General features: G+C 45.9%; 1 protein-coding gene across 1 annotated transcript in view; it reads right to left on the reverse strand.

Annotated features, from left to right (window-relative positions):
- The window catches only part of Dpy (fibrillin-like protein dumpy), a 101,158-nt gene that overhangs the window by 61,719 nt on the left and 15,750 nt on the right, over positions 1 to 23,689 (reverse strand). Inside the window, 41 exon segments of the mRNA XM_076377252.1 lie at positions 50 to 153; positions 217 to 1,641; positions 1,711 to 2,382; positions 3,299 to 4,087; positions 5,213 to 5,350; positions 5,525 to 5,767; positions 5,976 to 6,378; positions 6,543 to 6,811; positions 6,885 to 7,060; positions 7,140 to 7,341; positions 7,463 to 8,107; positions 8,170 to 8,352; positions 8,433 to 8,627; positions 8,701 to 8,956; positions 9,252 to 9,715; positions 9,788 to 10,052; positions 10,124 to 10,376; positions 10,443 to 10,593; positions 10,676 to 11,091; positions 11,179 to 11,560; positions 11,679 to 11,867; positions 11,947 to 13,707; positions 13,785 to 14,033; positions 14,128 to 14,421; positions 14,503 to 14,934; positions 15,009 to 15,260; positions 15,335 to 15,520; positions 15,595 to 16,110; positions 16,197 to 16,430; positions 16,514 to 16,648; positions 16,739 to 16,861; positions 16,936 to 17,173; positions 17,258 to 17,391; positions 17,895 to 18,014; positions 18,153 to 18,398; positions 18,755 to 19,004; positions 19,513 to 19,760; positions 19,844 to 19,960; positions 20,419 to 20,523; positions 20,964 to 21,159; positions 21,236 to 21,291. Of these exon segments, the coding sequence (XP_076233367.1) occupies positions 50 to 153; positions 217 to 1,641; positions 1,711 to 2,382; positions 3,299 to 4,087; positions 5,213 to 5,350; positions 5,525 to 5,767; positions 5,976 to 6,378; positions 6,543 to 6,811; positions 6,885 to 7,060; positions 7,140 to 7,341; positions 7,463 to 8,107; positions 8,170 to 8,352; positions 8,433 to 8,627; positions 8,701 to 8,956; positions 9,252 to 9,715; positions 9,788 to 10,052; positions 10,124 to 10,376; positions 10,443 to 10,593; positions 10,676 to 11,091; positions 11,179 to 11,560; positions 11,679 to 11,867; positions 11,947 to 13,707; positions 13,785 to 14,033; positions 14,128 to 14,421; positions 14,503 to 14,934; positions 15,009 to 15,260; positions 15,335 to 15,520; positions 15,595 to 16,110; positions 16,197 to 16,430; positions 16,514 to 16,648; positions 16,739 to 16,861; positions 16,936 to 17,173; positions 17,258 to 17,391; positions 17,895 to 18,014; positions 18,153 to 18,398; positions 18,755 to 19,004; positions 19,513 to 19,760; positions 19,844 to 19,960; positions 20,419 to 20,523; positions 20,964 to 21,159; positions 21,236 to 21,291 (13,712 nt within the window).

Raw genomic sequence — 23,689 nt, forward strand, 5'->3', positions numbered from 1 at the left:
TTGCAGCGGTGCAACTGTAACGCTAGATCGTTCTAATCGTGTCATCTACTTCCGGCGTATCGTTCCTCCGGAAGTGATTCTCGAGGTCTAAGCGATAACTCTCCAGAATTGGTTGCCCCCAATTTTCATCTGGATACAGGATCAAGTGACACACTGGAAATGACACATTGAAACACGAAGACACGTACAGAACTCCCGACTAGAGAGATCTTTTACCTGGGATTATGCTACAGTTAGGTGTAGTCTGGTCGACTGTTAGGTTGAAGCACACTGGCCGATGGCTCGATACCTCGCATTTCGACTCATCTGAGCAGGGAGTAGTCGATTTGCAAGAATCTGAATGTGTATTGTTTGAGCAGTCTGAAGAATCTGTGGATTGCTCGCAGTTTGAGCATCCTGTGGCCTCTGAGACATTTGAGGGTGTAGTTAAGGTGGTGTGCAAGTCGTGAGAAGATTGTTCTGTTGTTGGTTGCCCTGTGGGGGACTCTGTTGTTTCTGGTTGCTCTGAGTATTCTTCTGTTGTTGAGTAGTGTTCTGTGGTATACTCTTGGGTTGTGGGATATTGTGTGATTGTTGAATATTGCTCAGTTATTGAGTATTGTTCTGTAGAATGTTGCTCAGTTGTTGAGTACTGTTCTGTAGAATGTCGCTCAGTTGTTGAGTATTGTTCTGTAGGATGTTGCTCAGTTGTTGAGTATTGTTCTGTAGAAGGTTGCTGAGTTGTTAAATACTGTTCTGTAGGATGTTGCTCAGTTGTTGAGTACTGTTCTGTAGGATGCTGCTCAGTTGTTGAGTACTGTTCTGTAGAATGTTGCTCAGTTGTTGAGTACTGTTCTGTAGGATGTTGCTCAGTTGTTAAGTACTGTTCTGTAGAATGTTGCTCAGTTGTTGAGTACTGTTCTGTAGAATGTTGCTCAGTTGTTGAGTACTGTTCGGTAGAATACTGACCAGTTGTTATATACTGTTCTGTGTGATACTGCTCAGAAGATGTTGAATACTCTTCAAATGTTGAAGATTTTTCGGTAGTATATTGCTGAGTTGTTGAAGATGCTAGTGTAGTATACTCTTCAGTTGTTGGAAATTTATCTGTGGAGTGTGTATATTGTTGAGTAGCTTCTGATTGATCAGATGTTGAAATATATTCTGTGGAATGTTCTACTGTTGTAGAGAATCGATCAGTAGTTTGTTCAGTAGTATATTGCTCTGTTGTTGAAGAAGACTGTTCAGTGGAATATTGTTGAGTTACTGAGTACTGTTCTGTGGTATACTGTTCAGTAAAGTGATGGTCAGTTATTGGAAATTGTGCAGTGGTCAATTGTTCTGTGGTTGAAGATTTTTCTGTAGAATATTCACTAGTCACCTCAACAGTTGTTTCTCTTTCTGAAGAATACAGTCCTGTAACAACTACGACTTTCTCAGTTGTCACCAAATCGGAGCCTTCCAAAGTAACATTTCTGACAGTGGTATCCTCTTCGAATATAGTAGCATTATAGACTCCTTCAGTAGTCACATCTACAGACTCTGTGACTTCTACTGGCTTTTCAGTAGTATAACCCCCTACTGACACAGGCGTCACTGTGACTACATCCTTTACTGACGTAGTACTCTCTGGCAAATGAATAGGAGTGACTATCTGAACATCTGCTTCAGTACTATTATTTCCCTGAGTCTCTGAGAATTCTGTCGTAGGCTTTATGCCACATAATTCACTTGTACACTCTGTCACAGTAGTATCAGTCAACGATAAAGTAGTCTCCGTCAAATTAATCACATTTGCAGTCGTACCAGATTGCATATTAATAGTAGAAGACTCAAATTCAACATACGTAGTCGTTTCAATATCACCCACTGTGGGCACAAACTCTGTACTCTCATCTAAAACATCTTTGACAGTAGGTACCTCCAAAGTACTTGTACTGAAGAAATTACCAACAGTTGTAGTCTCTATAGTACTCAACACTGAAGATTCAGTACTACTGCCAACATCTAATTCAGTACTGGCTACAGTGGATCCATTTTCCATGGACACTGTATTCCCTTGATCATCAGAAGCTTCAGAGGACTGAGTACTCAGTTCTACTGTACTCTCACTAGTATAACCAATCGTGGTGCCTTCCCCTACAGTAGAAGCAGTGTGCTCAAGTGTACTCAGTGTACTCGAAAGTGTAGTTTGACTGGTTCCCTGTGTCGAGTATTCAACAGTAGTGTTGTCAGTGGCGCAACTATCACCACAGTCGCATATAGGCCTGTGTGCTTTAACCCTACACCAACTCATCGATTGACAGTGATTGACGCAAGGATCAACGCAGTACCCTTGGACACAGGCTTCTGTGACGCTGCAATCGTCATCGGACCGACAGAAATATTCGCTGTGGTGTTCTGCTGCGGATAAACGATACAATATAACAGAGATCTAAGGCTCGAGTATAAAGAGGCTGAAACATCTCATGCGTTCTCTTAGATTAATCGCTCTACCAGGTCGCACTAGCTTTACTCCAAGTGGTCTACAGGAATTAAGGTCAGTCAAGGCATGCTCGCGTAATCAACAGGTCAAGCTAGAAGTATGTGATTAAATCAGATCTTTACAGAGACAGATGTAACGGAGAAAATAATCGTTGAACAGGACGTTGGCAGAGTAGAGCGGGATTAGGTCATCCGGGTGGGGGTGAAGAGTTGTATCTGTGGCTTTGGAACCTGAAATCTCGTTCTGCTCGGACAGTGGAACCGATACTATCATGATAATCAGTCACAATTACAGTGAACGTACATATTCCTACCTTTGAAGACTATGAGTTTACATATATTCCTTTACTTCAATTTGCTTATATCTAAAATATGAATTCCATTCTCCAGTTCCCAGATAAAATAAAACTTGAAATTTTCTTTAAACATCAAAGCATAGGTCGAGAGCAAAGTGTATTTTCAACTCCATCACTATTCAATCTTGAAACAAGTAACAACTCAAAGTGTGACTACTATAGTTTAATAAACCATCGCATAAGAGTGAACTATAGCCTCCAATCACAGTAGACGGTTCCACCATCCGAGCTAAGCCTGAAAAGAGTAGCAAACTGGTATGTCCCTGTGTGTTATGCCTAAAAGTGCGTGACGGTCCTATAGAGACGCGTCCAGTGGAACACGTCGGTGCCTCCTCTATATCGACTCAACAGTGACCAGTAATACGCGTCAGAGGGACAGTATAAAACAGAGTATAGAGAAGAGTAGATAGAAGAGAGAAGTCGAATAGAGAGACGTGAATAGAGTATAGCTGAGATAGGTGGTGAGAAATGGTGTTTACCTTCCATGCATCCGTATTTAGTATCTGGCACAAAGCCGGGGGGACAGAACTTGCAGATAGGCTTGTGCTCCTCCACGTAACAGGGGGCATCAGCCGGACAGGTGGAGTTTCTGCATGGGTCCACGCAGCGATAGTTGCGGCACGCCAAGTCTGGAGAGCAGCCACTGTCTCGCAGGCAAATGGAGAGGGAGGGATTGCAGTTTTGTGTGCATATGCAGACGGGACGGTGGTCCAGGACGTCGCAGGTTTTATCGGCCGGGCACGGATGGTTTCTCTTAAGGACGTTGCACGGGTTCTGGCATTTCCCGTTCACGCACGCGGCGTTCGACGGGCAATCGAAGTCCCTCGTGCACGTCAGCGTGTCGGGGGTGCAGGTCAGCTCGCCGACCTCGTTCACCACGAAACCGTGCTTGCAGACGCAGGTCGGCCTGTGGTTCCGCACCTGGCACCTCTTGTTCACGTCGCACGTGTAACGGGAGCTCAGACAGGGATCGCGACACTCTCCCGTGCGCTCGTGGCACGCGAGACTCTCTGGACAGTCGGCGTCCGAGGAGCAACCGATGCTCGGAGTGGGTCGGGGACTCAGCGAGTCGCATTTGGGATCTGGATGACAGGCGGTGGAGGGCACGCCAATGTAGCAGTGGGGACAGGAGCAATGGGCCTTGTGCAGAACCACACGGCACAGGGCGTTGATGCCGCAGGTGTTGCGGAGACTGCACGGGTCCACGCATTGCAGGTTTAGGCAGGTCTTCCCGTTCGGGCACTCTAGGGCGCTGGTGCATTCGCGCTCTATACCCCCGTGTTTCGGTGTAGTGATTATCATTTTTTTTTAGTTTTTTTTTTTTGGTTTTTTTTGGTTTTTTCGTTTGAATTTTTTTTTAGAGAGAGTGTGTCGTGGACGGTGACGTGGTGTGTAACGGTAGATCGACGGGTGACGGTGGTGGTTGGTGGTGGGACAGGAAAAAAAAGAAAAAAAAGCATTTATAAGAACTGTGAAAAGAAACTTTCTCACAAATAACATAAACCACATGCTTTTTGTATTCGTATTACGGAAACGAGTAGGGTAGCTCGGTGAAGAAGTATACAACAAAATATATATGTATATATTTGTAGGAACTCGATGATGATTCTCTTGAGAGAATATTGATATATATACATACGTGGGTGTATATATATATATATATGTAAAATATTGGCAAGCAGCGATATTTACAAACACAAGCCCCCACAGATTCTCGAAAGAAAAGAGGGAAAAATAATAATGTAACAGTGGATAAATCCAGCGATAATAAAAACAAGCATGGGTATATGAGAATGTCCCTTTCGCAGTTCCCAATCTGTATATCACAATTAATCCTAGTCTAAAAGAGAACGAACTAGAAAAAAAAAAAGAGAACAAAAATCATCGGTCATCGTGTTCACTGTAAAATTGTGTACCTTTCTCGTTGCAATTCTCGAATGCGTCTTTTTTAAAGCATTCATTTAGCCCGATTGCCTCAAGACAGATTGGATACTGAAATAAACATTCTACATATGAACAGTTACGTGTGAGACATGTGTGAAACGTGTTCTCCTCCTTTTTGGACACATTATGTACAGTATGCCTGACTATGTAGACAATATATATGTACAAAGGTATCGTATGTTGTCGGGTAAATCCAGTGTCGTCCGTTTAAAAAAAAAAAAAATCGTGTCTGAAACTCGGTCCAATCACATCTGTCTCTCGATTATGTTAACGATCCACTGGATTAATACATTCTATGGTATTACTTCAACAGTCCTACTTAGAGACGATACATGGTTATTCTACGGACCATGTTCCTCTTATCGTCAGTAGTCAGCTCGCTAGTCACAAATGCTGTACATGGAATTAATCGATCTGCTCGGTTAAACAGTTAGTAGGCCGTCCCTTACCTGTCTTGCACTCGACTTCCGGCGAGCCGCTGGTACCTGGAGGACATCTGCATACGAAGATCGTGCCATCGCGGATGCACTCTGCACCCTTGCCGCAACCATTCGTACGACAGTCACCTACGCTCCTCTCTATGCTACCTGTGATTAGAGAATAACACTTGTGAATATTCAGGCACGAGTAGGAGTGAATATCAAGAAAGCAAGAAGAAATTTTGCCTGTTTATAGTGGAGAAATAATTCAGAGATCAGTGATGAGTGATAGATAAATGTGATTGTGATTGTAAGTGTTAGACAGTGGAGCAATAGACTTACATCCATGCATAGGATCGCCGTATGGGAAGTTTGGTGGACAGTAGCATTCAGCTTGGTTCTGGTAAACGCGACAGGCAGCGTTTATTCCGCAACGAAGGTCCTTGCAAAGCTCTCCACCCTTGCAGATGCAAGCTTGATGTGGGTCTCCTTGGCAACCGGGGTCGCAAGTGCACTCGAATCCATGTAGAGTCTCTCTGCACTTGGCATTCACGCCACAAGGTCTTCTGAGGCATTGGTCCCCTCCTAGGACATTAATTGAGAGCCTTAGAACCTCAACATCTCAGAAATTCTAAGGATTAGAACCCTAAGGGTAGCTCAGAACCTTGGTTCATAAATCCAGAAAAAATCCCTGATTTAAAAAATTCTCTTAGATTCTTAATCTAAAGATTCATCTTAAAATCTCGATCTAAAAATTCCAGGAAAGGTTCACACGAGCTGTATTTTCTAGTACCTTTCTTGCAGTTGATCTTAGGGTTGCCATAGTGTCCAGGTGGGCAAGAACACTGAGCCTTCCTGTTGACAACTCTGCACTGCGCGTTGAAGCCACATACACCGTGCTGCAAGCAAGGATTAGTGCAGACTCCATCTTCGCTGCAGCGTTTGTTAGCTTCACAGTCGTCGTCACGATGACATTCCAGTTGGTAGCATTCTTGACTGGGTTCTCCTTGGAAACCTTCTGGGCATAAGCACACTGCACGATGGTTGGAGACGCGACAGAGAGCGTTGATTCCACAGGGAGAGCCATTGGCTGAGCAAGGGTCTTCACATTGGTTGCTGATGCAGGAGAGGGAAGAAGGACAGTCAGTGTGGGTTCGACAGCCGATGAGGCAGAGTCCTCCGTCGCAGACGTAGCCCTGGAATACATGGAGAAATTTTTAATCAAAGGATTCTTCAGATAGTACAATTTCCATTGGAACATAAAGAGAAACTTTAGAAAATCATTTATGATATGGAAAAAATATTAAGATTCAGAGGGAGATCAAAATCAGACAGATTTTGAATTTTATGTGAGTAATACCTTTGGACAGGAGTTGTTAATGTCACACTTGATACGACATTTGCCAGAGTGACACACTTCTCCACAAGAACACTGATCCTGCCCATAACAGCTCTTCGTGCAGAATCCTATCTCATCACATTCACAAGAGCCATCACAAGGGATCATCGATTTCACACAGGTGACCAGAGCGTTTCCATAATAATTAGCTGGGCAGCTGCACTGTGCCACGTGGTTCACCACGCGACAACCTGCGCACTCGCCGCAAGCTTTACCACCCTCGCATGGATCTAAAAAATAAAATCAGTTTTAAAAGCGAACTTGGGTCAAGAATTAAATTTCCATGGTCGTCAAGCTACTCACTTCTGCATTTATTGTTCACACAAGATTCATCATTGGGACAAGTGTTATCGCTGCGACAACCAATGTCGCACATTCTGTTCAGACATATCTGATTAGCCACGCAGTGGTCGTCGCTGTTGCAAATGGCTTTGCAGATTCCTCCATCGCAGCGTTCGTCGCTCAGACAATTAGCATCGCTGTAGAACGATTCAAGTTACAGTAAATCCTACCTAAGGACCCTCAGATTAGTTAAAATTAATTCATCAGTCATTTTACCTTCTACAAGTAGCATAGCAGGATCTTCCATAACAAGTCTGTCCACTTGGACAATCTAGCTCCGTGGAGCAAGGCAAGAATGCTTGTTTGCATCCGACTAGAGGATCTCCACCCAGTGGAGCAGGACAGGAGCATAGTTTCTGGTGGTTCACTACTAAGCACTTGGCATTCACTCCACAAGCATCGGGAAGAGAGCAAGGATCTAATAAAATGAGAACAGGAGTATTAGAAGATTCTTCAAATCCTATTTAAATCCTTTTAGACTTCCACATGAAGACTTAAGGCTCAGTATTTCCAGGATTATTAGCAACCCTATTACTCACCTTGGCACTGATTATTTATGCAAGCATAATTCTCCTGGCACTCCACGTCAGCTCGACAGCCAATCGCGCAAACGAGCCCCTCGCAAATTTCTCCACTCCTGCAATCTTCATCCACCCTACACAGCGACTTGCAGATACCAGAAGGATCACACTTTTCGTTACTCAGACAATTCAGATCTGTAGAGCACACAGGTGTGCATAGACCTCCAATACAGGCTGTTCCTACAGCACAATCTCTGTTGGCTTGACAGGCTGGTCCAGGTGACCTCAGACAAGCCACCTTAGCAGTTGGATTTGGTATGAATCCAGCAGGACACGAGCAAGTAGCTCTCTGGTTGAACACTGTGCACTTGGCGTTGGGCCCACAAGGGGTTGCATCACAGGGATTGGTGCACTTGTTAGTGATGCAGGCCTGGTTAGCGTTGCAGTCCTCGTCAGCGCGACAGCCGAAGGTGCACATGTTGTGGAGGCATATGTGACCTAGGAAGCAGTCGTTGTCGAGTCTGCAAGTGAGAAGACAGTTGCCACGGACGCATTTCTCGTTGAAAGCACACTCGTTGTCGGTGGTGCAGGTTGGGAGGCAGACGTTGTCGCGACAGGTGTTGCCTTCGTTGCAGTCGTTGGTGCCTCTGCAGGACACTGGTACTGGATAGGAAGATGTTTTAATTAGTATCTTGTTTCGATGCAATTGTTTTAAGAGGACTTACGTCTGACACATTCCACCTCCGAGTTGCCAGTGAACCCTGGAGGACAGCTGCACTGTTTGATATGGCTCCTCACGTCACATTCTGCGTTTATTCCGCAAGCAGCTCTGATATTGCAAGGATCCAAGCATTGTCCATTCAGACAGACATCAGACAGATTGCACTCCTCGTCAGATTGACAAGACGCTGAAAAAATTCACAATTACCCCTCTTCCACGACTCAAGAAAAATCAGTAGATCTCATTTGACCATTAAATGGCACTCACGTCGACAGATCCCCTCGTAGCAGTAGGTATTAGGCGAACAGTCCGCAGCTGATGAACAAATCACTGGCTTCGGTCTGCAGCCTATACTCAAGTTAGTTGGATCTCCTTCGTAATCTGAGCGACACTGACAAGATGCTGCGTGGTTCAGAGCAACACAGTCTGCGTTGGGTCCACACTGTGTTCTCGCACAGACATCTGGAATTTTGAGAGTGAGGATCAGAAATTAAAATATCAATCTAGAGGCAGTAATCTAATTTTCAGTGCATACCGAAACACTTGGGTATATTGTTGGCGTTGATGCATTTGGCAGTCAGTGGACAGTCGTCATCGTGAAGACACTCAACTGGAGGCTTGCAACCACTGTTATAGGGGTCCCCTACCATGCCTTGTTGGCAGTGGCACTTGTAGGATCCTCTAGAATTCTCACACACGGCTCCAGGAGCGCAGGGCTCGTTGTGACAGTAGTCGATCAGCTGACAACCTCGTGTTGGTTCTCCAGTGTACCCTGGCTGACACGTACAGACCTGGAAAAGAAAGTATTAATAATAGAGAAATCAATATTTAATATTTTTAATACTAAACAAGTGTTAGAGGTATGTCCAATATCAGTCTGAAATGTGTCTGACTAGAGACAGACCTATTCTACTGCAGGCGAGCGTTAGCCAGATCAGGCACGAAGAAATCAGTAGTATAAGTCAATAGAAGAAGAAATCAGTAGTATAAGTCAATAATCAGACACACATCCCACTCACCTTCAACAATTACTAAAAATATGAAACTTTATCGACACTAAATAGCAAACTAAAGTAATATTCTTACCTGAGCATGTCTCTCTGCAGTGCAGATAGCATTAACACCGCAAGGATTGTGCGCCAGACAAGCGATTCTACATTTATGCGTGTCACAAATCTTCTCCTCGCTACAGTCATCATTGTTCTCACACTCGATAGGCTGACAACCAATTTTGTCATCCTTGGGATTGCCAAAGAACCCACCCTTGCAAGAGCACACTGCTAGATGGTTCTCAGACTTGCACTCGGCGTTTCGTCCACAGAGAATCAAATCGCAAACTTTATGACACTCTGCCTGACCAATATTATTCTTAATGCACTTTTCGTCGTAAGAGCAATCGTCGTCAGAAGTGCAACGTAGTTCCTGAACACAGATGTTGTTGTGACAGTATTGGAACTCGGGGCAACTGGAGTTGCTCTTGCAAGTGGGTTGACAGAGTCCATTGATGCAGAGTTGATCGCCTATGCAGTCCCTTGTGCTGCCACACAGCGCTGTAAAATTATAAAAGTTGTAAATTTTCTTAATACTAGGAGACTTAGAAAATTTCTCAAAATTTCCTTTACCTGTGCATATTCCACCATTGCAAGCAGACCCAGTCGCGCACTGGGAGTCAGATTTGCAGTACTGCACTGGTGTGCATCCCAAATTAGGATCCCCTGTGCCTCCAGGTTGACAAGTGCACACTGCACTGTGGTTCAATGGGGAACAATCTGCACCTTGCCCACAAACATTCGCAAGTGAACAAGGATCGACGCACTTGTGATTGAAGCATGCATCCGATGGACTGCAGTCACTGTGGTAATTGCACTCTAAGTGGATGCACTCCAGCTGGAAGAATAATTCTTCGTAAACTTGACCTAGTACTTCTCTGTGACTGAATTTGGAATGAGTGTACTCACCGATGGGTTGCCAGTGGTCTGACCAGGACACCTGCAAAGTGGCACGTGGTCCTGGACAAAACAGTCAGCGTTTTTACCACAAACTGCCGACACATCACAAGGATTGGTACATCTGTTGTCAATGCAGGCTGCAGAGTTTGGACAGTCGAAGTCTGTGAAGCAATCGCCAGGCTGCTTGCAACCAGACTTGAAGGGATCTCCCACCAGACCATGAGGACAGACACAGGTGAATGATCCTTCAGTGTTCTGACAACTATAAGAATCCAGGATTAAAATATTTCCTTATAATATTTTTGCAACTATAGTAAACATTACTCACGCTGCACTGGAGTGACAAGGATTTTCCAAACATTCGTTCACGTCCACACAAATGTCACCTACTAGAACGAACCCAGGGAAACACTTGCATACTCCAACGTGGTCAGAAGCGATGCAGTTTCCATAACCACAGTTCAATTGATTGCAAGGACCTAGATTAATTCAACAGTATAATCAAACAAGGTACAGACAAGCATATTATAACTGTACATATTGCACAGTGTCATCACTTACTGCTGCACTTGTTAGTGTCCTGATTGCAGTACTTGTCAGTAGGACAATCAGTGTTGGAGAGACACTCTACCCTGAAGCATCCAGAAGAGTCACCAATGTAGCCAGGCTGACACTGACAGGCAGCAGTGTGGTCCACCACTGAACATACTGTGTTTGGTCCACAGTCTCCCAGAGAGCAAGGATCAGTACAGTTGTGCTGGACACAGGCTTGAGAATCAGGACAATCAGCATGCACTAAGCATTGGTGGGGGATAACACAGCCTGACCCAGCTGGGTCGCCAGCAGTGCCCTGGGGACAGGCGCAGCGATAGGATCCATGAAGATTAATACACTCTGCGCTTGAGTGGCAGGGGTCGTCTTCGCACTCATTGACATCTAGACAGTGTTCTGGTCCAGCGATGAAGCCATGGCTGCATCTGGAGATAATCAAGAAAAGAAACAGAATTATAACAAATTCTTCGTGAAGTTATTCTCTTCTTCAACAAGTGTTACACTTCACTTACCTGCATTTGTTGTTAATGCAGACCTCGTTGTTCTTGCAGCCAGCGTCAGAAGTGCATCCAACCTCGCAGAGTCCATCGATACAGAGCTCTCCAGGCAAACAGTTACTGTCACTATAACAGACCTTCACACAGATGCCATTCTTGCAGCGTTCACCATCAGCACAGTTGTTCTGCTCGCTGCACTGACATTGACAGAACCCAGAGACGCACAAGTGTTGACTAGGACAGTCTTGGGAACCATCACATATACTGGGTACTCTGACACAGCCCTGCTGAGGCGTAGGGTTCCCATGGAAACCCAGAGGACAGGTACAGGTGACAGCATGATTGTTGCAGCTGCAGATTGCATTTGGACCGCAGACGTCTTTCCTCTTGCAGGGATCTGGGAGAAAATTTTATTAACCCTTACATATGGAAAACTGGGTCCTTAAATACTTTGGTCAGGCATGACCTAAGCATAATTTTTTAATTCAAAGAAATAGCTTGTTTCATAGATTTACCTTGACACTTGTTGTTAATGCAAGACTCAGTAGTAGGACAGTTCTTATTGCTCCTGCATCCCAGAATGCACATTCCATTCACGCAGGCCTGATCAACTTGACACTGACTATGGGTGACACAGGGCACCATGCATCTATTATTCACACACTTTTCGCTGGCAGAACAATCGCTCGAGGTTCGACAGACAGCTACAGCAAACAGCAAGACACATTTCTCAAAATCCACAATTCCCAATAATCCATAGCAAATTTAACATAACACACTTACCTATACACTGTCCCTCAAGACACACGCTCTCGTCACAATCAGCATCCACGCTGCAGTAATTCGTAGCCCTGACGCATCCATCTTGAGGACCCTTCGAGGATGGCACGAACCTATGAATGCACTTGCAAGTAGGCTGCCCATTGATGACCTCGCAAATCGAGTTAGCTCCACAGGCATTCTCACAAGGATTAATGCATCGATGATTGTGACAGATAGAATGAACAGGACAGTCCTTAGCATTGGCACAGTAGCCCTCAGGCTGGCAGCCTTTCACATAGGGATCACCAACGAAATTAGAAGGACACTGACACACAGGGTTATTCGATGGTCCAGGGATACAAAGCGCTGATTCGTGACAAGGGTTCGGATGGCAAGCTTCCATAGCCACACACTCCACATCAGGAACAGGATTAGGACGAAGACCTGGAGGACACTGGCAAATAGCTCTGTGGTCGTCAGCAATGCAGACTGCATTCACTCCACAGGCATTTTCGTCGCAGGCGTCGTAGCAAGTGTGCGTCAGCCTATTGCAAAGCTGTGTAGGTGGACAGTCGATGTTGTAGACACAAGGAACCGTACGACAGCCTTTGACCATGTCAGTGGGATCGCCAGCGTAGAGTCCAACAGGACACTCACAATTAGCAACGTGATTATGGACCACACAGAGAGCATTAGGGCCACAGGAAACGAAATTGCAAACTGGTTGGCAAGTCAGGAGGCCCTTCTCTGTTTTCCTGCAAGTCTGATCCTCAGGGCATTCGCTGTCTGTGGAACACTGGTCCCTCTTAGGAGTCTGGCAGCCTTGACGGTCATTAGGATTGCCAGTGAACCCTGGCAGACACTCACAGCGACCACGGTGTCTCTCAGCAACACACTGAGAATTTACAGCGCAGGTGAAGCTGCGGCAAACAGAGGAACACTTCAGCACACCCAGAGCGTCAGGTCTACAGGCTTCAGTGGAATGACAGTCGTCGTCAGAGATGCAGTCAGGCACCGAGGGCTTCTCACAAGAGGACAGTATTGGATTCCACTCGTATCCATCCTGACATTTACAGGTTGCGTGACCTGGGATTATATCTGGCTCACACTTCTGATGCGCACCGCAGACCACTTTGCTGCAAGGATTCACGCACTCTCGAGCTCCATTGTCCAAGACCAGGCAGAAAGCTCCTTTGACGCAATCTGAGTCCCGACTGCAGCCAGGTGTTGCCACAGATTTCGAGGGTTGACAACCTTCCACTAAGTTACTGGGATTGCCTTGGTACCCGTCGATGCAGAGGCAAGAGGACACGTGGTGCTGGGTGACGCAAAGTGCATTTGGACCGCACTGCAGTTTACTGCAAGCGTCGACACACTTGCGGACACCTTTGCCAACTTGGAAGCAGATCTGCTGCGGCTCACAGTCTAAATCATTGGAGCAGTGTCCATGAAGGTGACAGCCTTTGCTGAGATCATTAGGGTTGCCACTGTAGCCAGGAGGACAGACGCAAGCACCATCCTGGCACACTGATCGAGGACCACACTTGATGTCGCTGCAGCGATTGATGCATTTGCCTCTGACGCAGGTATAGTCGAAGGGGCAGGGCATTGTGTCGCTGCAGGTGCAGGTCGATGGGTCAGTGCAGGGGCCAACTTGCACCTGCTGGCAGCCGATGAAGGGGTTGCCGAAGAATCCATCTTTGCAGCGACAGTCGTAGCTACCAATTGTGTTGATGCATACTGCGTTGCTCCCACAGGCGTTGCCATTGCATTCGTTGATATCTGGAGATATAATTGTAGTGCAGGTGTTGAAAAATATTGTGGGAGATAGTTCAACAGAATTTAAAATATTTACATACCGAAGCATTGAATATAAGGATTTCCAGCGTATCCAGGAGGACAAACACACTCGACAGCATTAGGCCCAGCATGACAGTGCGCATCCTTACCACACAAGCCAGCAGAGCAGTCAGACTTGTGCTGCACGCCGCAACCATGGTAGGGATTTCCACTGGTACCAGGATTGCAGACACACTTGGATTCATGCAGAGTGTATTCACAGTGGGCATTGAGGCCACAGGCAGGATCGCAAATGGCTGGATGAATCGCTGTCAGATCACATTAAAACACAAATGTATTCATCATTCTGCAATAGAATCTTCTCAAGTAGAATCTTCTTAAGTAGAATCTGCTATAACTTACGTGGCATGCAAAGGAGGTCAGGGTTCCCAACGAAGTAAGGATTGCAAACACATTTATTGGTCGCTGGGTCACAGAAGGCGCCCACTCCACAAACAACACCCTCACAACGACGCTTGCACCTTCCACTGATGCAGACGCTAGGCTCAGCGCAAGGAACCTCTGGCGAACAAACATCTGGCTGACACTGTCCACCTGGGAATGGATTGCCCATGAAGCCCTCGATGCACTTGCAAGTGGGACCACTGTAGCTGACGATGCACTGTGCTCCAGAACCACAGACGAAGCCATCACACTCTGCAATTTGAATACAAAATCCCTTATTTTAAATCAGCCCCCATATATCCAAGTACTCTCAAATGGTCTTGAAGTACTCACGTGAAACACATTCATTATTCTTGCCCTCGACAAACCCAATCACACATCGACACCAGGCTGCATGCTTATCAGGCTCACAGTATGCATTAGGCCCACAAGGTATATTATCACAAGGATTAACGCATCTGCCATCCACGCAGGAGTAGATGTTGTCACAGTCGTCGTTAGAGGAACACTCGCTCTTTCCTACTGCGACACCTGTGCAGCCAGCTCCGTAAGGGTCACCGACTGTTCTTTTAGGACACTCGCAGATGTGGTCACCCTTGGTGTTGATGCAGTAGGCACCGTGTCCACAAGGGTTGTTTGCACACTCGTTCACGTCTACGCAGCCATGCTGGGGGTCTCCTTCGTAGCCTGTCTCGCACATGCACCTTGGAGGGTCGCTGGGAGTGCATTTTGCATTGATTCCGCAAGGGAAACGGTCGCAGGGATCTGAGACATTGGATAATGGATTAAAAACATATTGAATAATTCTTTAAAATAGTGTAAATCCTCTTGCAACTCACTCTTGCAAAGATTCCCATCGAGAGGATCTGTGTAGAATGGTGGAGGACAGACACATTCACCAGGCTGCACGCATTTCTCATTTGCTTTGCATTCGTTATCACTGGTACATCTCTTCTGAGCTGGAGAACAGAGACCATTGTATGGGTCTCCACCATAACCATGAGGACAGACACACTGGTGGGAACCAGGCAGATTTATGCACTCTGCTCCGTAGCCACAGACTTGTTGACCCACGATGCACTCATTGATATCTATGAAATTCATCAAGATAAATTACAAATAAATAATTACCGATAAATAAACTTTAAGATCGTAAAACGCATACCCTCGCAAGAGCCATCAGTCTTGGTAGTGTACCCCTTAGGACATGCACAGTAACTGACTCCACCAGCTATAGTAATACACTCAGCACCACTGGGACACTTCTCACCCTTCGAGCAACCTGCCAGCATGCACTTCCCATTGACGATCTTATAAGGAGGCTGACATTGACACTCGATACTGTTGCATTCTACAAAAATCATAAATAACCATCAGCTTTTATCTCCAAGGAATTCTAAAATATCTTCCTCTCCAGACACAAACCTTCACACAGCGAGAATGGATTCCCATTGAACCCAGGTGGACACTGACACTCGTAGCTACCAGGAAGATTCTTGCAAATAGCATTAACACCACAGGCAGACTTTTCCCTCAGCTCCATGCACTCATTGATATCCCTACATTTTCCAGTTTCAAGATCGCGAGTGTAACCTCGCTGGCAAATGCAGACACTGCTGCCCACGAACTCGTCCTTGATACACTGTTCTCCAGCAGGACATGGAAGACTTGGCCCACAGATATGGGGAGCCTTGGATTCTTGGCAGCCTCCGCTGTAAGGGTCGCCAGTGGTGCCACTGGGACACTGGCAAGAGAAAGAACCAGGCTCGTTGTTGCAGATGGCACCCTGGGGACAGGGGTTGATGGCACACTCGTCGATATCCCTGCAGCCACCTTTGACCCCTGGTTTTCCTGTGTAACCATTGCGACAGAGGCAAGTGGCGACGTCGTTCGAGAGCATACAGTGGGCGTTAGGTCCACAAGTCAGGTCTTCACAAGGATCTAAAAGTAGAAGTAGATTTTTAAAATTTTTTAGGAAAGTTTGTAATTATTTTAACAAGAAGGAAGAGATAGTGGATTGCACGTACGTCTGCAATCGTTTCCAACGTTGGGCTCGGGACACAAGCATCGTTTCTGAGGGTCGCAGATAGCGTTTCCAGGACAGTCGCCATCGACGTCACAAGTGACTATACCAACACACTTGGTGTAGGGATCAGGGTCTGGAATGGTCCCTTCTGGGCAAGTGCATGTGTAAGAACCTTCTGCATTGGTGCACGTGGCGCCGTGGCCACAGGCATCGTGTCTACTGCACTCGTCTACATCTGAATTTAGGATACAGAAGACATATTCAAATTGAGAAATTCTTTTTCATGTAGTCATAGTACTTAGAGTTCCTGTAATTTACCTAAACATTGCTTGAACGCGTTTCCAGAGTACCCAGGCTTGCACTGACAGCTGAAGCCACCTTGAGTGTTCGTGCAGATTGCATTCTTGCCACAGCGTCCAGAAGGACCATTTATGGCGTCACATTCGTTTATATCTAAAGAGGAAAAAATAGAAAAAGTGACTTAAATTAAGCTTCCATGCAGATCCTTAAAGAAACTTCTTGAAAAATGGTACTTCATCTTACCAACGCAGCCAGCTGCAATGTCATTAGGATTGAAGGTCCACCCATCCTCGCAGATACAGTAGGCTTCTTGTCCATCTGCTTTGCAATAAGCATGCTCGCCACAAGTCACTTCATCACAAGGAGCTGCAGAACAAAATCAATTTTAAGAAGACCTATTCTTAACCATTTTCAACACTAATTCTTTGGCATTAATTTACCTTTACAAGGTATATGTGGCGGAGTTCCAACAAATCCAGATTCACATTCGCAGTGGTAACTGCCTCTCGTGTTCGTACAGATCGACGCGGGTCCACAGGGGTTAGACAGACACTCGTCGAGGTCCACACACTCTGCTCCCACAGCCTTGAAACCGTCTTTACAGAAGCACTGTCCTTCGATGCACTCTGCATTGTTCACGCAGTCGAAGTTCGATTTGCATAGAGTGGTAACATCGGTCTATAAATAATGGAGTGAAATTGCTATCATGTGAACCAAAAGATCCAAAAATTGATCTTCAAAAAAGGAGAATAATAGAATTACCTGTTCACAAGCCACTGTCGGGTTAGGGTTGGCACTGTACCCAGGTGGACAGATGCAGTTGTAACCAGGATCCGCGTTCTTGCAAATGGCGTACCTTCCACAAGGGTTCTCCAATGCTGTGCACTCGTCGATATCTGTCAGACATCGTGGAAATTAATTTTAGTCGAGGGAAGTTGTACTTAACACTTTGACGTACCCTGGACTGGGTATTTTATTTTCTACTTTCATTTTCAATCATAAAATGCAACATTAGTTTGAGCATAGATCAAAATATGGAAGATTCCACATGTATTTCAAAAATGTCACAACCTAAAAAATGCAATTTTTTAATTACCACCACCAAACAGATACTACATAATTTTTAAAAACTGCGCTTTTTCGAGTTGTGTCAATTTTGAAATGCAAATATTGAACACTAGATTTTTTAGCAACCTGTATAAAATATGTACAAACATTCACAAATATCGTGGATGGAAGAAACTGTGAAGTACTTAAAAGATTCTTAATCAACATGCCCTTGTAATTAGCAACAACTATAAAAGTACATCCCCTCTAATTTCCCTTTCACAAAACTTCTCCAAGTTTCTTCCAGCCACGACACTCAGAGCAAAAAAAAAAAAGAATAATCTCAGCTAACCGCTGCATCCCTTAAACGGGTCGCCAGTGTAGTCCGCCTTGCAGCTGCACGTAAAACTGCCTATCGTGTCGATGCACTCGGCGTTCTCGCCGCAAGGGTTTCTCTCGCATTCGTTCACGTCTGTTAATCAACACGGTTAATCGCATAGTGAGTAATATTAACGATTACGAGGCTAGGGGTAAGGGTGTACTATATTATCACTCGGAATCGCTAGGAAGCGATCCACGGGGTGTGTTACTGCAATATGCGTGGACTGACTTTCGCAGAGCGTTAGCCCTTGACCGACGAAGCCCTGGGGGCAGATGCACTTGTAGGATCCCGGGACGTTGATGCACCTAGCGTTCTCAGCGCAGGCTGTCGCCTCGCTGCACTCGTTGACGTCGACGCAACCGTGGGATGGGTCCATCCGATATCCTTGCCTGCATCTGCACTCGAAGCTACCCTCGGTGTTGACGCAATCCGCGTCCCCGCCGCAGGGCGTGCCCTCCTCGCACTCGTTTACATCTGTTAGTGACGGTTAGTAATTTTTAATCGAGCCCCAGCGTTATCTAGATTAATCCACGTCGCGGAACGGGCGCGATGAATTAAGGGAACTGTTACCACTGTACGAGAGGTGTGGAAATTACAAGGTAAAGCGTTACTCGCCAGAAATTATACCGTAGCTTTATCCTAGTAATTTCCTCACCTCTGTGCCTTGTTTCGATTGTTAACGATCAATATTAACGAAGCGTGGATACTGTTACTCGTTGAGACTCGTGTATCGTCGAACTCTTCTTCGTTGATTCGACTCGCCATATCGAGGAGGAAGAGGCTCGACGTGATATGTGGAGTTGGGATAATTAGAAATCGGTGTTACTCACCGTGACAGCCTATCCAAGGATCGCCGCTCATTCCTTCCGGGCAGGAACAGCGGAAACTGCCTTGCACGTTTGTGCAATGAGCCGAACGACCGCAGGGGCTGCGCACACACTCGTCCACGTCGGTGCATTCCTCTTCGGGGTTGCCATTGTAACCTTCGGGACACTCGCACTTGTGACCCCCTGGGACGTTCACGCACAGGGCGTCCCTTCCGCAGGCGCCCGCGTAGTCGCATTCGTTTATGTCGATGCACTACAAAAATTAATTAATCATATCGTTAGGAATAGAAACTGGGTCATAGAGTACCCTTTACTGTCACAGGAATGCAAATTCTGTCTCGAAAATTTTCATCAAACTTAAGAATAGTGAAATTGCATTTAAAGCTTCTTTTGCTAGTTATTAATTGTCATTATAGTCTTAAAATGACTGAAAAGTGTGTCTGACTTGCAGACTTATTCTACTGCTTGTGTACATTAACCAAGTCAGACGCAGTAATATAAGTAGATAAAGACTCCAAGTCAGACCCAGTAACATCAGTAGAATAAGACTCCAAACCAGACACAGTAAATCAGTAGAATAACACTTCCACCTTGAATTAGCATGTAGAACCATTCCTTAAAATTTCCTGACTCTATATAGCCTACAGCGAAAACCATATTACACAATTTTATTCAAAGTGCATTGCATGCATTTCCATCGACGTGAAAGTGTCCAAACACCTCTCCACATAAGTACACATAGATAATTGTTGTATACTCACGCTTTCGTAAGGGTCTCCCGTGTATCCAGGCTGACACGCACAGGTGTAATTTCCAGGTATATTATGGCAGACAGTGTTATCTCCGCACGCACCAGGCACAGTGCACTCGTTGACGTCCTCGCAGTGCTCCTCGCCGTCCCCTACGTAGCCTGGCTTGCACTTGCACAGGAAGTTGGACGGGAGGTTGCAGCACTCTGCGTTCTCCACGCACCTCGCCGCGAGGACCGGGTTATCGCACTCGTTTATATCTGAGGATCGCGGTGAAACAGGAAACGTGACGATCGTGCAATAAGGAAGAACGAATGGGAGAAATAATCGCGAAATTGCATACCTTCGCAGTGGAAACCGTCGCCCTGGTAGCCGGGGAAACAGGAACATTGAAAGCTACCCAGGGTGTTCGTGCAGTGCGCGAATATATCACAGGGTCGATACTTGCATTCGTTCTCGTCTGAAGTTCATTTTTGATTAAATTCATTTCCTTTTTCTTTCTTTATTTCTTTGCGAGTAGACGACTTTAACATATTCGAGACCGATGACTAGACTGAATTTTCATGAATTTACAGAAACAGGACAAATTGCACACTATGTAGGTACAGAAGTATATCAAAGATTAAAAAGAAAGTAGGCATCGCGATGCTTAAAGATTGAAATAGGTTTTCACTCAGTTTCTCTTTTTTAAAGTGGATTTATAAAAGTTTGATTCTGCGTTAAAGTCTGCAGCCTACCAAAGACGAACTCTGACCAAATTGGGTCAAGGGACCAAGTTCTCTTCGTTAACTGGAGACACAATATTTGAGTCATTTTTATTTTGTATACCTAGAAGACTGAGAATAGTCTTGGTAAAATACACTGGCCTCGAATGTGTCAACATCGCTGCCTCTGTCTCTGAAAACGTAGAACACTGACCTGGCACTTGGCAATTGCAACCACCGAAGCCGTCGTTGCAATGACACACGGAATCCAAGCAGACGCCGTTCAAGCACCTGGACCCGTCCTCTTTCGTGCAGTCGTCTACGTGCCACCGAAAACAAAAGAGAAGATCAATTCCAGCCGCGTCGACAAACCCTTAGTCATCCAGAGAAAACAACCGATCGAGGATGAGTAATTCATTTTCCAAGCGGTTGCACAACGTTTACATCGACAGGACGATGGGAAGCGAATAAAAATCAGCGTCGATTAACCGCGGCGGAAGAACAGCTCGGAGGAACGACGATTACGATTCTCATCGTTCAATACAATTAACGTAACAAGGTGCAAATATACGAGAAGAGTCATACTTAAAAGGTGTTGATGATTATTCTTTAGAGGCTTTTGTAATATTTTCCCAGTGACTGGATGATTCTTCGGACAAAGGAAGCAGCAAAAAGGCACGCGATTTTTTGCCTTCATCATGGTCGGTCACAGAACGACCCAGCGTGAATTTTCTCGAGCAACGAATCGTTTCGGCTCACCTGTACACTTCAACCTGTCGCGCTGCTCATCAGTGCCCTGGTAACAGTCGACGTTGCTATCGCAAAGCTTGGACAGCTCGAGGAGCTGCAGCACGTCCGTCGACTCGTTCACCTGGCAGCCGAAGTAGCCGTCCTCGAGGTTCAGGAAGAACACTTCTCTTCTCAATCCATGCCCGAGTCCTCTGAGTGATTCGGCCTGCAAAGCAAGAAGCATTCGCTGTGAGACACTCTGCTCTTTTTCTGGAGACTTTAACGCCTGGGAGAGTACTCACTGGACACAGAGATAGAAGTATCCACACCACCAACGGCCAAAGATGTTTCATCTTGGCTGCAACACATTAAGCAATGACATAAGAACAAAACGATGTCAACTTGGAAATGACTCATGGAATCGGATCGTGGGAGAAGATCTCAAATATATTCAGTGCCTCGATGGTTTCTGGAATAACGTTCGTCCAGTTACATAATCGAAACAGCTCCGCTCGAGCGGTGCCCTTCACGCACAACCAGAAAGCCGCGACGTAATAAGATTTTCAGAGTCCCTCGTGCGAGACGAACTCGCCGAAAAACGAAGACCACTGTACGGAAGATCGATGACGCACGCGGATGATGGAAAGTTTGTAGAGAATCCACCAAAATGAAATGGTGGAGTCGACACACGTGAGAAACTGCCTGGCCCCTGTTTTTGCTCGTCGAATGAAGGGGACTGATCAGGGGCACCTGTCCCAGTAACGTGTCGGCATTTGCGACCCCCTCACGAACAAACCCGAACCTAACTGTATCGATTTACCTTAGCCCTGGCCCTAGAAAGCCAATTTCCTGGTTGCTTCGTGTTTTGAAATTCGATAACCCACATTACAGTCGAGAGATACGATTTTTTGAGAGAGGGTGGTGGAAGTGTATCTAAGGCTCTATAAAAACGCTTAAATAAAAATGTTGTCCTCTTCCTGAGACATTTGACATCTTAAACGTCCAGGTACCTATTGGGACACTTGACATTCTGAACATACAGATATTGGGACATTTATCTCAGAGCATCGATCGAATCCTTCGGCGTAAAAATTAAAAAAGATTGAGAAAGTGGAACTCAGGCTCCACTCTGGCCCCTGATTGCCTCGTATTTGCATTTCCCTTAAACTCGAATCCCCCAGTTCCTGTAAGACCCCCCTCTACAGCCTCTATATTCACCTGCAGGTCGAAGGAAGCGATCGAGAAGGTTCTCGAGGCCTGCCCCGGGATTCCGCAGCGGAAGTGTAATTTTCAGGGGACGCTGCACACGATTCGCGGAAGACGTCCGGACGTGCGTCGCAGTTTATGGCGAACGAGGAAACGGACGCGTGATACGCGAGCAAACGGAGTGTCACGTCGCGCCATAACTTCGAACTCGCCGATGAACCACGCCGCGAAATGTTAACGACTCTAGGCGCGCGAGTTCCTTCGACGGCGAAGGAACGATCGAGAAGGGGGCAGGGAATCGCGAAGGAACGTCGAAGGGAAAAAGAGAAGGACAATTAGGTGGACGAGCGAGTGGAACGCAGAAAGACCAGCGGGAAAAACGACCGGTCGACGGGGGAGGAGGGGGGAAAAAGGAAGAAGATCGCGGAGGGAAAATGTCGAGGGGGAGAGAGAGAAAGAGAGAGGAGCAGGGGGGAAGAGGTAAGAGTCCGAGGGGACAAGAACGAAGAGGCGGAACGATGAGAAAAGGAGAGAGCGAAGCCAAGAGTGGCGATCCACAGTCTTCCTGCGATTTAGCCTTGATCTTGATGGAGATTTGTTGGAGAACTGGAGAACAAGGGACCATTAAGGCGCTGGACCTAAGGACTGTAAGAAGGATTGGAGTGTGGATTCAATTGGGTCCAAGACGAAACACCTATACCATAGAAAATATAACAAAAGTAATCCCTATGACGAAGAGAAATTCACAAGTTCTGTTAGAGTTATAGTAATTATCCTGACTTCGAGTCTTAACTCAAGACACTCTCCATCTCATCGCTAGCTGATAGAAGAGTACTCCAGAAGGCTCGTACAGAATAGACCTCGATGGAAGTTTCTTCGAATTAATTTCAAACATTGTCCAGAACGTGTTGAAGCGTTTGCTAACGAGCAGGGGGTCGAGGAGGAAGCAAGAAGGACGGAAGAGAGAAGGAGAGGAGACCTGGAGGAACGTAATAAAGGAGGGCGTGCGAGTGCGATGCACCTGTGGCCCCCCCTGTCCCCCGCTGCAGCTTGAGTCTCTGCATCGTTGCCTTGTACCCTTAACTCCTCTCGACAAGTACCAGCTAGACAGCTGGCAATCCGGATAGACCAGTCCACGTTCACTGAATTTTCGTCACGGAAATTGGCCACCCTCGTCGAGGCGAAATTTTCGATCTGAGAGATACCTACGTGCTTCCGCCATTGCACAGGGAACGCGGGAACGACGGACCAGTGGCGAATATTTTGCCATTGCAGAATATCATTTTGCGTATTCTGAATAGCAATTATAGAGGGACAAAGTAAATGTCTCGATACCTGAACGCTTAAAATGTCAAATGTCCCATTGAAGGAACAATCTAAACACCTGCATGTCCCTGTACTTACATTATGAGGTTCTAGTAACTGGAGATATTATTTTACAACACTAAATATTATCTTTAATTAGGTATACCTAATGCATAAAAATTGAAGTCTAAAATTGAATAAAATTAACATTAGTGTTCAAGTTTCGAGACACGGTCAACTACTGG

The sequence above is a fragment of the Calliopsis andreniformis genome, chromosome 4 (assembly GCF_051401765.1).
Source record: "Calliopsis andreniformis isolate RMS-2024a chromosome 4, iyCalAndr_principal, whole genome shotgun sequence".
Taxonomy (NCBI): Eukaryota; Metazoa; Arthropoda; class Insecta; order Hymenoptera; family Andrenidae; genus Calliopsis; species Calliopsis andreniformis.